Source organism: Lytechinus pictus, chromosome 3 (genome assembly GCF_037042905.1).
Source record: "Lytechinus pictus isolate F3 Inbred chromosome 3, Lp3.0, whole genome shotgun sequence".
In the NCBI taxonomy this organism is placed as follows: Eukaryota; Metazoa; Echinodermata; class Echinoidea; order Temnopleuroida; family Toxopneustidae; genus Lytechinus; species Lytechinus pictus.
The window spans coordinates 20,253,547-20,267,213 of NC_087247.1; the positions used below are offsets into that span (position 1 = coordinate 20,253,547).

The 13,667-nt window shown below is 36.3% G+C and overlaps 1 protein-coding gene across 1 annotated transcript; it reads left to right on the top strand.

Annotated features, from left to right (window-relative positions):
- The first annotated feature begins 901 nt into the window (after nucleotides 1-901).
- LOC129257667 (poly(A) RNA polymerase, mitochondrial-like) lies at nucleotides 902-11,136 on the top strand. The gene is made up of 8 exons (XM_054896038.2): nucleotides 902-1,304; nucleotides 2,953-3,122; nucleotides 3,432-3,680; nucleotides 4,081-4,308; nucleotides 5,824-6,035; nucleotides 6,583-6,806; nucleotides 7,496-7,594; nucleotides 8,554-11,136. The coding sequence occupies exons 1-8, from the start codon at nucleotides 1,118-1,120 to the stop codon at nucleotides 9,069-9,071; spliced, it is 1,887 nt and encodes a 628-aa protein (XP_054752013.2). The 5' UTR covers nucleotides 902-1,117; the 3' UTR covers nucleotides 9,072-11,136.
- The last annotated feature ends 2,531 nt before the right edge of the window (nucleotides 11,137-13,667 follow it).

The following is a 13,667-nucleotide window of genomic DNA, read 5'->3' on the forward strand; positions in this document are numbered from 1 at the left end:
TAAAATCATGTTGAAGTACTATATATTTGTCAATTAACGCTAAGCTTTTTCAAATATTACCTGAATATATAAGAGCAAATAGCTCTAATCGCCGACTCAAGCCAGCATCTCCTCATCCATCCTACTACTCAAGCTGTTTTTTCAACTCATCAATCTCTTCTGGTTTACAATCCTTTTCAGGACTACATTCAAGAAAGAATATACTCTACTCTCAAATCTCCACTTTTCTCGCCTATATCCATTTCCTTTTCTTCTTCTTTCCACTGTTTCTATAACACTCCACATGGTGTACCGTAAACCACATCAGCGAAATAAATATAAATAGATATAAATCTGAACATTATCCACTGATGTAGCTTTTCAGCACACAATAATTGAGGACAAACAGTTTCAATTCAATTGGAAATTTGTCCTGGCCGGGTTTCAAGTTTTTCATTTCTCAACTCAATTATACAACATATATATATAGGAAATGATTACACAGATAATTATGAAATGATAACCATACAAGTCAAAACAAATGAATATACATTGTAAGCAATATGACTTCACAAGAAAAATACATGTTTATGGCAAACACCATCATGTTAATCAATAATAAAGGCCCCTATACCGAATGAAGATAAAACTGAATGTAGTCGATATAGAACAATTTGCAAGGCTAAAGTTATATATCTTTTTTCAACTAAATAAAAGTTGAGGAAATGTAGGATGCACTAAAAAGCAGGGCTTGAATAGGCAGAAATAGGCCTTGAGTTGACTTTATAGCAGGACCCTGTAGTATTATGCATGTACACTAGCTGATGAGTATAGGCCTAATAGATCAATTATCTTAACTTGTTAATTGGATAAGCAAAGTTGTAAGGCGGGTTTAAAAAATGTATGATACAATTTTCTCTTTATATTGTAAAGGGCACACAAGGTCTAAATCTGTCACCTTCAGATATCTCAATCTTGATTTTGATCACAAAGGTGGATATTTAAGATAATTGCTCTTATATATACTAGTATCTACCTCTAATAATATCGTTCTGTATGACGGTATCCCGACGGTATATCTGAAAGTTACATATCTTTAGGAATATAGAGTCTTTACTAGGAACAGTCATTTTTCAAAATGGCAGCGCCCATGGTGATCATGACGAGACCTGCGAGATCTTTGACCTTGTTTGCATATGTTTGTCATACAAGATTCATCAGCTTAATTCCAAGCCAGAGGAAAATATGTGTTTCAGCAAGTAGATCAACTTCAGATAAATCTGAGAGGAAAACTGTGTCGGGAAATGCGACTACAAACATGAATGGTATGAATAGGGCAGCGGCTTCGCACCTGTCCTTGTCAACAGGCTCAGGACGGCGGCCTGGCTTGGGCTGGCCTGGCGGCGACGGCGGTCCCGTTGGAGGCTAGGCAGCGCAGCGCGAGTGCGGGAGCCTGTATCAGTCACAGTGTGTGCATATGGCCTGGATCTTCATGATCTTCTCATTCTGTGTCAAACACATTGATTGAGAGGGGTTTCCGCGATTTAACACTTTGCACGCTGAATTAATCGTGTGCCTTATTGCCTTTCATTAGCTTATCTAATTTCAAGGTTGGGGAGAATTATATTTACGTTAAATTATTTTAATTGTACAATTTTACAAATGTGCAAGATTGGAAACATTTCCAACATTTTGAAAGCATGATTCTGGCTAGACAGCTGGCAGCCGTCTGTTTCGAGGAGTTTTTTAACATTTTTTTATTTTTTAAATTTCTCCTCAGTCATACACAGATGGCTTGCTATCGTGCAGCCACCATTAGGGGACTTACAATGCAAAATCCCCCCGTCGGGGTTCTTCAATTTTTGTATTTAATGAATCAAACTTTTGAAAATTAACGCGACCGAAATGCAAATTAATATTCCCTCTTGGCATTAATTGCCAAAAAACTGGGAAAATCAAGTTAAAAGGAACAAAAACAGTGACTTACCTTGGCTGTCGCGCAGCTTCACTGCCCTGTTTTATCCGAACTTAATACACATAAATATATGGCCATTGTCTGAGTCCCCTGTACAGATCGCGCTAGAACTTCGGTCTCTGTATTTGGTGAGTGAAGCCAACGGAGTTCAGCTGAACAACCAACATAACAGAGACCAAAGCTTTTGGTCTAGATTCTGGCGTGCTGTGCTAGCCTTATATGCAGTTTCACATTGGCCGACTGTAAGAGAAAATTTCCAAAAACGGAGCGCAAATGATGACGTATGTATAGCATTAGCAATTGAGTCACTATCATTTCAAGGTCAATTTGCTCACTCACTGCTTTTCTAAATATTGCAATCAGGAACGGCTGTATTTAACCTTGATCTCGATGTCATTGACATGGTCCGCTGTCGAATTTGATTCAGACATAATATGAATTATAAAGTTATTTAAGTACTTTTAATTCAATTTACCTCAAATGATTAAGTCCATGAAGGAAATTTGTTTCAGAATTGATATAATAATTAAAATCATACATTACATGACAACATTTAAAAATACATAAGTGGAAACGCCAGTTAAACAAATGGTGTATCATTACAAAACATCAATAAGGTAAATTTCCTACACTTGTGCATTATTTCCTCCCCCGTGCTTGCCCTAACAACAAAGTGAAACAATGTGTCAGAGTGGAGATTTCCTTTTGGAGAGAAAAGGAGAAAGAGAGAGAGGAGAGGAAGAACAAGACAGTGGGAGGGGGCAAGAACCAACACAATCAAATTTCCTAATATTTATCTTACTGGTACCTAGGGTTTGATATTTTTTAGTTCATTGGTTAGAATTGAAAGAAACAAAATTATCCAAAGTCCAAAATATTATTTTCAGAGTTTTCAAAATTTATATGACCAAGAATTTACTCTTGGTATTATTCTAATATGATTTTAAAAATCTTTTATGAATTAATGACAGAAAATTTTGATCTCCAACTATTTTCAGATACATCCCAAAATTTGTCTGTTGCCTTCAAGGATACAATGCAGATGAGATCTACACAGGCTTCTAGGAGTCTGTTGGTAAGGTTAGCAAATGGTACAACTGTTGAAAGCCTTCTACAGTACTGTAATAGCCAAGGAAAGGTAGATCATTACTTCACTTATTTCCAAAAGGTAAGAAACTGATCTTTAGCATTTTTTTCTAAAGGTGGACAGGATTAAATGCATTCTTGAACAAATCAGTTTAAACTATGACTATTAACTTATAATTTGGAAGGAATTAAAAAAATGGCATTGCCAAAAGTAATATAAACTTTCTTCTCAATTTCAATTCAATTTTTAAGTGAAGTGTTATTTGTTAAGTCATTAACTTTTTTTCTTATACATATTCACTCTTAGTAGTTTACTTTAAACAAAGATGGTGTGAAGTACATGTAATTACTCTGAGAAATTGAGAGCATGTTCATGTTTTCTTGATTCCAGGCTCACTATGTAGTTGTAGAATTCAGCAAATTGGAGACTATAAAGCAAATCACTTCAAAGGCTCATTCTACAGAGGGCAAGGCAGGCAAGCAGATAGATGGAGCTCAGGTGGAATCCCGCTTTCTCAGTTTCTCAAGACCTCTGAAAAACAAAGATACCAATGTTTTGAAGCACAAATCTGATGTTGTCATCCTGAACAAAGATTTGAGTAACCTGCAGCTTCTACGATCATTGTCCAGTGCTCCTAATGTATGTACAGCACATCCCCTGAAAATGTCCCTCTGACATAGGGCTGAATCAATTCTACAATGTGGTACATGTAGTATTCTCAATTAAATGATCAGGAGTAGAAAGCTCATTTCATAATCTAATTTCTTTGAAAATTTTCTTTGGTCTCGCTCTAGCAGATTTGAATACACATTCTGTTAGGTATTACAGCACTTCTGTATTTCTGCGTTGTCATTAGCATGTTAACCCCCATTTTACCATACAGGATCTTAGCAGGGACATTTCCCTCATCTATCCAGGCTCATAAAATCTTAAACTTGGGCTTGTTCAAAATGATAAGAAACTGAAGTTGAAGGGATATGTTTGCATTTGATTGTACATGGATTTACCTTTATCCCCTTTGACCTTTGAATTGCATCAGGTGGATGCCCAGCTCGAGTTGATTTTGCAAGAGCAGAAACTGAGGGAATCTGAGATCAGACTACGATTTCTAGCCTGCTCCTTAATGGAGGAAGCATTCCAATGCATTCTTCCTGATGCCACCCTTCATCCCTTTGGTTCATCCATCAATGGCTTTGGCAGACGGAGTTGTGACGTTGATATGTACCTTGATAGAGGTACAGCTCATGGGGTCATTCCACTCAAACAGGTTAGAAATGTAGTGGTAATGGAGTAGATAAGCATTTAAGAAAGTAAACAAAAATTGTCATAAACTTTAACAATCTGAGACACGTGGGTTGGATGTCCAACCATGTCGTGTTTTCCTTCAATAAGAAATTTACCCACACTGCTCGAGCATCCAATTAAGGTTGCTAAGCAGGACCCGCTGGAACTGAAGTAGCTAGCCTGGGTATAATATGATGGTGGTACTAGTAGTAGCAGACTTGCCAACATTTGAAATGCAGAAAAGTGAACCAATTGTGGTGAGGGAGTGAAGTGACCAAGCCTGAGGGAGCGGAGCAACCGAGGGGAGGGGGGGTCTGCCCTCCCACTGTAGGGAGCTTTTGCATTTTTGGACTTAAAATTGTGCAAACTGGTGCATACTTAGAGAGAAAATTTAGCCTCAAGAATTACTGTATCTGGGTGTGTTATGATTTGCTCAACCAGTATACAGAAATGGATGTACATTTTAAAAAATATTTAAAAAACCATTATAATTATATAACTTCTGAAGGATTCCATGGCGAAGAAGAATAGTGTAGTAGGTTTCACGGTACACCATGTATCTTTCTTGGGCAAGTGTTGGTCCTGAAAAGGACCACCCAATCTCGACGTTTCGACAAGTGTGTTCTTGTCGTTCTCCTGAGGACGACAAGAACACACTTGTTGAAACGTTGAGATTGGGTGGTCCTTTTCAGGACCAACACTTGCCCAAGAAAGATACATGGTGTACCATGAAACCTTCTACACTAATATTAGCATTAATAATTGACAAACTAATATATGCACCCAAATCCATGCTCACACATGTGTTTAGTGCCATACACAGTTCCAACATAAATCATATACAACATTGTGTATGATCCAACAACTCACAACCAATAATGACTCCACTGGGGACACGTAACTCACCAGTTACTAATGTTCAGTGTCAATAATTAAGTCAGTCTGATTATTTGGAGGTTCATGTTGAAGCTCCATCATGAAGGGCCAGGTATGTAGAGGTCTTTGTAGCATGCAAGACATCATCACTGTATGTGTATGACATGCTAAGGCATTTCAGGTTCCTGTTCTTCATACTTAGTTTGTGTGTGAGAAGAGAAAATCACAGTTATTGTGCTCATGTCATGTTTGGTATTGATTTTATTTACCATTGAAAAGAAGGTAGTGTTAATCATGTTTTTATGACATTGAAGTTTGAAAAAGAGGTGATAGAATCCTGTTAGATATTTATGAAATATATGAAATATATATTTCAGCTGATGTTTGGTATAATTATAAACAAAATATTTGGTCTTGTGACAGTCAAAATTGAGGCAATATTTAATTTGGTACCAACACCATATATTAATTTCTTAAAGTTAAACCTGATGGGGGGGGTGCACATTTTAGTTAGAATGAAGTTCATGCATTCATAATAAAACAAACTTATGTTTCCAGGTGGATAATAAGGAAGAAAGGGCAAAGAGACCACATTAAAAAAAAATCATATTGTCTGTTGTAGGGAAGGAATAAATACAAGCTTGGCTATGACAGGCAGTCGGCAAATAGTGAACGGGTGGCCACCCAGTCAACACTCTTTACCCTGGCAGAGTTTCTAGAAAGACATGTTCCTCAATGCAGTTCTGTCAACAGAATACTCAATGCTAGGTGTCCATTGGTCAAATTCAGACATCAGGCAACAGGGCTGTCTTGTGACCTTACTGGCGATAACAGGTATTTCACATATTTGAACATTTTCAGTGGTCGTCATTATTTGCTTTGCGTATTACAACTTTCAGATATTGTATTCAAACTGAACTCTTGCTATTTTGACGTATCGTTAATGCTTTTTATGGATGTTTGAAAAGGCAGTATGGGTAGGTTGAAAGGATCTTGATACAGGATACCCAAATGTCTATGCTGGCTTTTACTTTGCTAGAAAATTTGATAGAATGATAAAGTGACATGACACTGAAATTAGTCTGACGGGGTTTCACTTTAGTTTGAAAATATTCTCAAATCTAATATTCTTGAGAGTGGTATCATAGAATCAGCTTTGATTGACCACATTAAGCACTGTATAAAATCCAGGGATGCCAGTCGTGTAGTCACTGGGCCTGAAAAAAAAACAGATCATGTCTAAAGTCCCATACGTGCTGTACATTTACAAAGCTTGAAAAGCTTGACTGTCAGGGTCTGACATCTGGCAATAGCCCAATATTGGCATATCTGAAGATCACTTAAATACAACTAACACATATGTTTGTTGCTTATTCAATAGGATTGCTATGAAAAGCTCGGAAATGCTATACATATTCGGCCACTTGGATCCTAGAGTGCGCCCTCTTGTGTTCATGGTGAGACATTGGGCACGGCTGAACGGCATCACCAACAATAATCCCGGATACTGGATCACCAACTTCCCCCTGACTCTTCTTGTAGTATTCTTCTTGCAGACCAGACCTCAGCCTGTGCTTCCACCTCTAAATGAGATTGCTATGTTTGGTGAGTGTTTACAAGCAGGAAAGCTATTCTGTTTAAAAAAAAGTATATTATGCAAAAATGTGCAATTTGCTCCTTAATTTTTCATTTTTTGTTTGGAAAATATTTGAAATACTTTGAAAAACGACTTTCTCGCTATGTATTGCCGACTACCCGGTATTTCAAAAAATTTTCTTTTCACCATTTAATGGGTCTTGTTGGTTTGCTTCATATCTTTTGTTTATTAATCATAAAATTTTAATGCAACACGGTCCTTCAGACATCTTCAGAATAAAGGTGATATGTAATATTTGTAACCAGGGCCCCTAACAAAAAGGTTAGCCATTAATCGCTTATTTGAAAGAATACTTTTGATTGGGACCTTGTCAATCCACTGAGCAAAATGTGCATGCAACAATGATCCTGATTGGGCCATGTTATTTAGCAATTGATCACTAACCTTTGTGTTATGGGGCCCAGAAGAGCATTTCATCCACATATGCTATTGTAAAGGTTAAAAAGAATATTGACATTTCTGCTATAGAGAGAAAAGAATGAATTTCTGAATTTCAGACATGCAATATATTAAAAAAAACCATGCAATATTAAAAAGATAATTGACGTTTTATTGTTGACTGACTGACATCATGTAAGACTATATTCTTTTTGTTGTCTTTTTATTAATTTTGAGGTTATTTCCTTTGTTGTTACAGAACCATTTTCTGAAGGTACGGAGGATGAAGAGAAGGATGTAGACCTTGTGTTTACTGATGAAGCTTGTATTACGGTATCTAGAAACAAGGAAACACCAAGTGAGTCTATACTGTGTTCATTTATGACTGATTAGTTCTTGTATTAATGTACTTTTGAATTATGATAATTACTTATTCTGTTTCCAGAGTTTCAAACTTGGGCAATAGACGTTATGCATTGATGCCATCATGCCACCATTTTCTAGAGGCTAAAGCTATTGCCTTGCATGCGCTGTTACTCTGCCGCTGGTGCATCTCTGACAACTACGTTTATGCATATCGCTATATCCTCTGAGGGAGGGCGCAATGAGATAAATGATGTCATATGCATAAGATCTATTGAAAAAAGATGAAAATGAAAATCCATATTTTATTGTTCGAAATAGACATGAAATTAAATACTCCGAAAATTTGCTTTGCCCAATTGATCGTGGGCCCGGCAGCCGCTGTGCAGCGCCAGATCAACGAGGCTCTATCCCTTTAATTGTTGAACGCCAAACAGGGTAGCAGCAACTCCCATCTTTTAACGTCTTTTTGGTCTGAAGCGTCCGGGGTTCGAACCTCCGACCTCCCGGTTGTGAGACGGACGCTCTACCAACTGAGCCGACACACCGGTCTTGGTTAATAGAGCTGAAAAAAACCCTAAAAAATTATCACAAAAAATGATTCATCATTGAACAATATGGTAGTCTTTTGTGAAATATGTGAAATTGTTATATGAACTTGTAATTAGAAATTAGATTTCTTCCCAGTTCCCAGTACACATTTATATTTTTAAAGTTTATATTTGATGTTTAAATACTTTTAGTTCATAAAAAGTGGTTTAGAATATTCCTTTACAGGTAATTTTTTTTTAAAGATCCACCAGTGATATTTGCAACTATTATTTTTTGTAGGTGATAATTTTCTAGTTTAGTTTGACATATTGATATTTGCAAGTCCCTGAGATCTGCTGATATCATATATGAATGACTTCAATAGTCTGATAACCCTCCAGTCTTATCTATTTCTATCCATAGCTGAGCTGTTGCAGGAGTTCTTCCACTTTTGTGCCACCTTTGAATTCAAGAAATATGCCCTGTCTGTTCACCGTGGCTGTACATATCCTATACCAAACGATGGCAAGATCTTCCCTATGTACATTGAGAACCCACTAGAGCCTGAACTGAACTCTAGCAAGAATGTCAGTGGTGATCTGGTAGACAGATTACGTAGGCTATCACAGGAAGCCGTAAGGACTATGGAAAGGCTTGATTTTTATGAAGCAGATGCCAGCCACGATGCTGTGCACTCATGGGGTTTGGGGGCGCTGTTGATGGGGTCCGTCCAGGGGAAAGGAAAGCAACGTTCAGTAGCAATGGAGAGGAAGCTCGGAGCCATGTTCCGGTCGCTGAATAGGAGAAAGTTTTCAACATCTTGTAAAAGGACTTCTGGATATTTATACAACTATAGGAACATTGTCCACAATGTTAGTCCTTCAGTCCCCTTTCACTTATCTACTTCATGTACAGATTATGATGTTGATTCTGTATCATGATAGAGTATTTCACAGCATATTTCATCATTGGACAAGAGCAGTCTGTGCCTTCTCCATGTTTGTCTGTTCAGAAAGATACAACTTGAAATCATGTTCTGCTGTATATGCAATCGACAACTGGTATTCTTCAAATCAATAAGCAATATGTTCACTCAAATAATTACATATTTACATATCCAAGCCTAGCCTGGCACAAGAAGAAGTTCCCGATCATAATGTATATGAATTGCTTGGTGCTGGGGTTGCTGCCTTTTTAAAATCGAATTTCTAATATTTGACAAAATATCACAAAACAACTCCAGTTGCATATTTTTGTAACATCTTGGCAAATCAATATAAATAGTACCTGTTCATTTTTGCCGTTCCTGAAAAAAAAAAGAAATTCTATGGATCAAATCACCAACGATCACTAATATAATCTATTGAATATTTTGAAGTTGACTACAGAAAAATGTGTGTGTGACCTTGAAATTGCTAAATTTATCAAGGCTGGAGAACACTAAACTTCTTAATAAGCCAGTTCACGGTTAGCTCATGATCAACTTTTCTCCAATGACCTTTGTGATTTTTCATTAGGATAAGCACTATCAATTTCAAATGTAGATGTTACGTAAGCTTTACCGGTAGAGTATTCAAATTCTAAGAACAAAAGGCATTGTATAGACCAGGTGACTAGAATAGTACATCAGGGATAAAGTTTGGAAATCTGTTTTATTGTCTGCCTTTGGCACATTTGACTATTGTTTAGGCTACTGTCAAATACCAGTGATTATGAAGGCTCTATTTATTACTCTTCAGCTTGGATGTGATAAATATTTTGAAAGGAATACATGAATAATCATCAAATGCCTATGTCAGTGAATTTGAAAGCCACCTTCATGGTTGTCTCCAATGACCTTTTTCTGCTCGTGCGCAGTTTACAACCGTGAACAGGCTTATTGGTTTAGTCGTACAAAGCATTTTAACACAGAACAGGATGTGTTAGAAAATAGTGCCCAATGTATTAGAACAGTTATTCCTTTCATTTTAATCTCTTTCTCAGTTTATACAATACTCACTTGGAATCAAAGTGATTAGGTAGACTTATACCCTTAAGAAACTTATGTAACATTTACCTCATTTTAAACTTGAAATCTCTCATTTTAACTTTCAGTAAAATAAGGAGTTTTGGTGGTAATGTTAATGTTGCACTGATATTTGCTAAAAGCTGGATTATCAACATTATACAGGGTACAGGACAGTCATTAATAAATGATTACAGATTTTCACTCCAAGATCCATGGCATATTGGTGTAAAAGATATTCATGTCCACGAATCATTTGACATGTACATAAGTTTGTGCACTTGCCTCCTACCCTCCAGTGTCCTGAAAGGGTCTTTTTAAGGACTGTGAACTCTCGTATTGCCAACATAGTATGAGATGCCACATAAGTATGGGTGTAAATCTATGTCAAACGATTCAAGTGGGGGGTGAAACAATAGATCACTCCACCCCCGAAACGATAGGTTCACCGCATGGATTTATGCCAGTGCACGTAAGGCAGGATTTTATAAAAATTTATCATCAACCAGAATAAAATCCCTGAAGCTTTCTGATATCACTCAAATTCATGAAACCATTATTCGAAGGTCCCCTTTTTAAAAATAAGTAAAGGTAAAATTCAAATTCTCATGAGGAATCAATGTAGGGAAAAGACCTCAACACTTGGGGGCCGTTTCAGAAAGCTGTTCGTAAGATAAGAGCGACTTTAAGAACGACTGGGGAACCTTTCTTACACGCTAAACCATCGCCAATGAATATACCATTTACCACAAGAAAGGATCGTCAGTCGTTCTTAAAGTCGCTCTTAACTTACGAACAGCATTTTGAAACACCCACCAGGATGGAATGTTACTCCAGTATAATTCACATTACTGAATCATTACCAAAATTTTTGATGTGCTTTAAAAATGAAGAATAAAGATATAAGATGTGATGAGAATAATGTCTGGTTATGATTAATACCAGTTATTGGAATTGCAAGTGCCATAGCCAATAAAATATTTAATATTTACACTTTACAACAGATGTACTCGTTTTGTTTATTTTGGTACATTCCTTTTTGCCAATCAGTTTGATCTTATTATAACTGCCCCCCAATAAAAAGAAAAGAAAACCAGTCATTCTATTGCAACTTGCATGACGTCTTAGTAATCCATTTCTTGAAAAAAATCCAGACCAATCTTTCTTAAGTAATATTGATCCTTCAACAGAAAACTTGACTTAATTTTTGGATGGAAGTGCTTGACCCAATTGACACCCAGTTTTCTAGCGGTCATTTTGAAACATAAGGTATAAAATTAATGTTTCCCTGGACTCCATGGTTCAAGTCTGAACTTTAAAAAAAAAAATGATTGAAGGTGGTTTGAACATAATGATTTACATATTCTGAACATGTAATACCGAAATGTCAGTTGTTTTATAAATTGGGCAAGTTTTTTAATTGCATTGACATTCCAAGCTTCTTGATGTCACCATTTTACATGGAATGGCTAACCACAAACAGCAGATTAAGTGAGAGATCCAGAATTTTGAAAATAAGAGGTGGTGCAAACAATTTTCTTAGATTTTAGCTAGTAGTTGGATATGTATGTTCAATGCAACCTAGATCCAGCTAGGTTCGATACAACACCATTTCAGGGGCTGTATTGTTTAGGTTCCAATAGTTTGGCCCATCAAAATCACTGGCCCGTATTCTGAAGCCAGGTTTAACTTAGACCAGTCTAACTCTGCTAATATTATGAGAAGCCAAAAATTCAAAAAATTCTGTTTATATTGTATATTTCTTATGTTTACTATTTTGTTTCCTTTTGCTTTCATAATGAAGAAAAACGTAGAAAAATACCTCAGTTATCATTCCCAGACAATTATGAAGAATTTGGGTGTCATATGAGTTAGTAAATTGAATGTGTACTGTTAGAGATTTGTGCTCCAATTGGCTATCCATAGTTAAACCACAACTTTACACCAGTTTAATTTTAAACCAGAGTTTAGAATACGGGCCATTGTGTCCAATCCAGTTGGATTCGCTCCTACAATGTGTGATTAAGTCGGCTACATGTGCACATCCAATTTACCCCTGCCTAGATCTGTCGCCGGAGAAATCTAAGCACGCGTGTCTCAAGACTAGAATAGCATTTGCATAAATCTCTTAATGAAAAGCACCCTCAACGGAGACTGCAGTAACAGCACAGAATTAAAGGTACAGTAGATTCATGACTGGTGTGTTATCTTGGAACTCTCAAAAAGGAAAATCTGTTAATCATATCACGTTTTCACATCCTTTGAATTTTGCTCATTTCGATACCCCATGTTATGTACACATTGCTGTAATTAATGCTGTCATATGTACAGGTCCCAATGATTCAACAAACAGAAATAAAATTCAAGTCAAAGTTTACCTTTTTCCTTCCATTTAATGGCAATAATAGCCACACAAAATACTGTCTGATAGAGTGCCTATAGATACATTGATACGATACAACATAGACTTGAACATGGATCGCTTCCATACACAATACACTTTCATTTGTACAATCATGAGCCTCAACTATGTACATTATCTTTCTATAATCATTTACGTGGTAGCGGGTTTCCTAACTAATACAAATGGACAGTTTTCTTGCCAAAAATGTGATTCAAACATATTTTCTACAAGACTGTTAAAGGTCAAGTCCATCCCAGAAAACTTTTGATTTGAATAAATAGAGAAAAATCAAAATTGCTGAACGCTGAAAATTTCATCAAAATCGGATGTAAAATAAGAAAGTTATGACATTTCAAAGTTTCGCTTATTTTTCACAAAACAGTGATATGCACAACTCAGTAGCATGCAAATGAGACAGTCGATGATGTCTCTCACTCACTTTTTCTTTTGTTTTTTATGGTTTGAATCATACAATATTTCATTTTTACAGATTTCACAATAAAGGACTAACTTGTCTAAACCATATAGTATTAAGCAATGCTAATTCCACATGTTCAGAAAGGAATTGTTGTTTCACTTGACAATAAGGAGAAAATGAGAATATTTCATATACTAAAATACAAAAGAAATAGTGAGTGGATGACATCATCAGTCTCCTCATTTGCATACCGACCAGGATGTGCATATAACTGTTTTGTGAAATTAAGCGAAACTTTAAAATGTCAACTTTCTTATTTTACATCCAATTTTGATGATATTTTCAGTCTTATGCTTGTTGGATTTTTCTCTTTTTATTCATGTAAGCTTTTTGTTGGGGTGGACTTTTCCTTAAACACTTCAAGGCATGACAAACAGAAGGCCTTAACTCAAGCAATGTGATTTTGACCAAACATGATGTTAACTAAATTTCTCGCAAGCAATGATGAAAAGTCATTTTGCTTTATAGGTAGTTAAGTCCAATTGATTTCAGTTTACGGTTTTTAGAATAGGCATTGCCGAATATTTTGGTACCAAAATGGCCAAAACGTGAGCCAAGTCCTTCTGTTTGCCAACCCTACATTTGTAGCTTATACGTTCTACTAATTTTGTATTGAAAAAGATATATTTGTATAAACTACAGTGCTACAC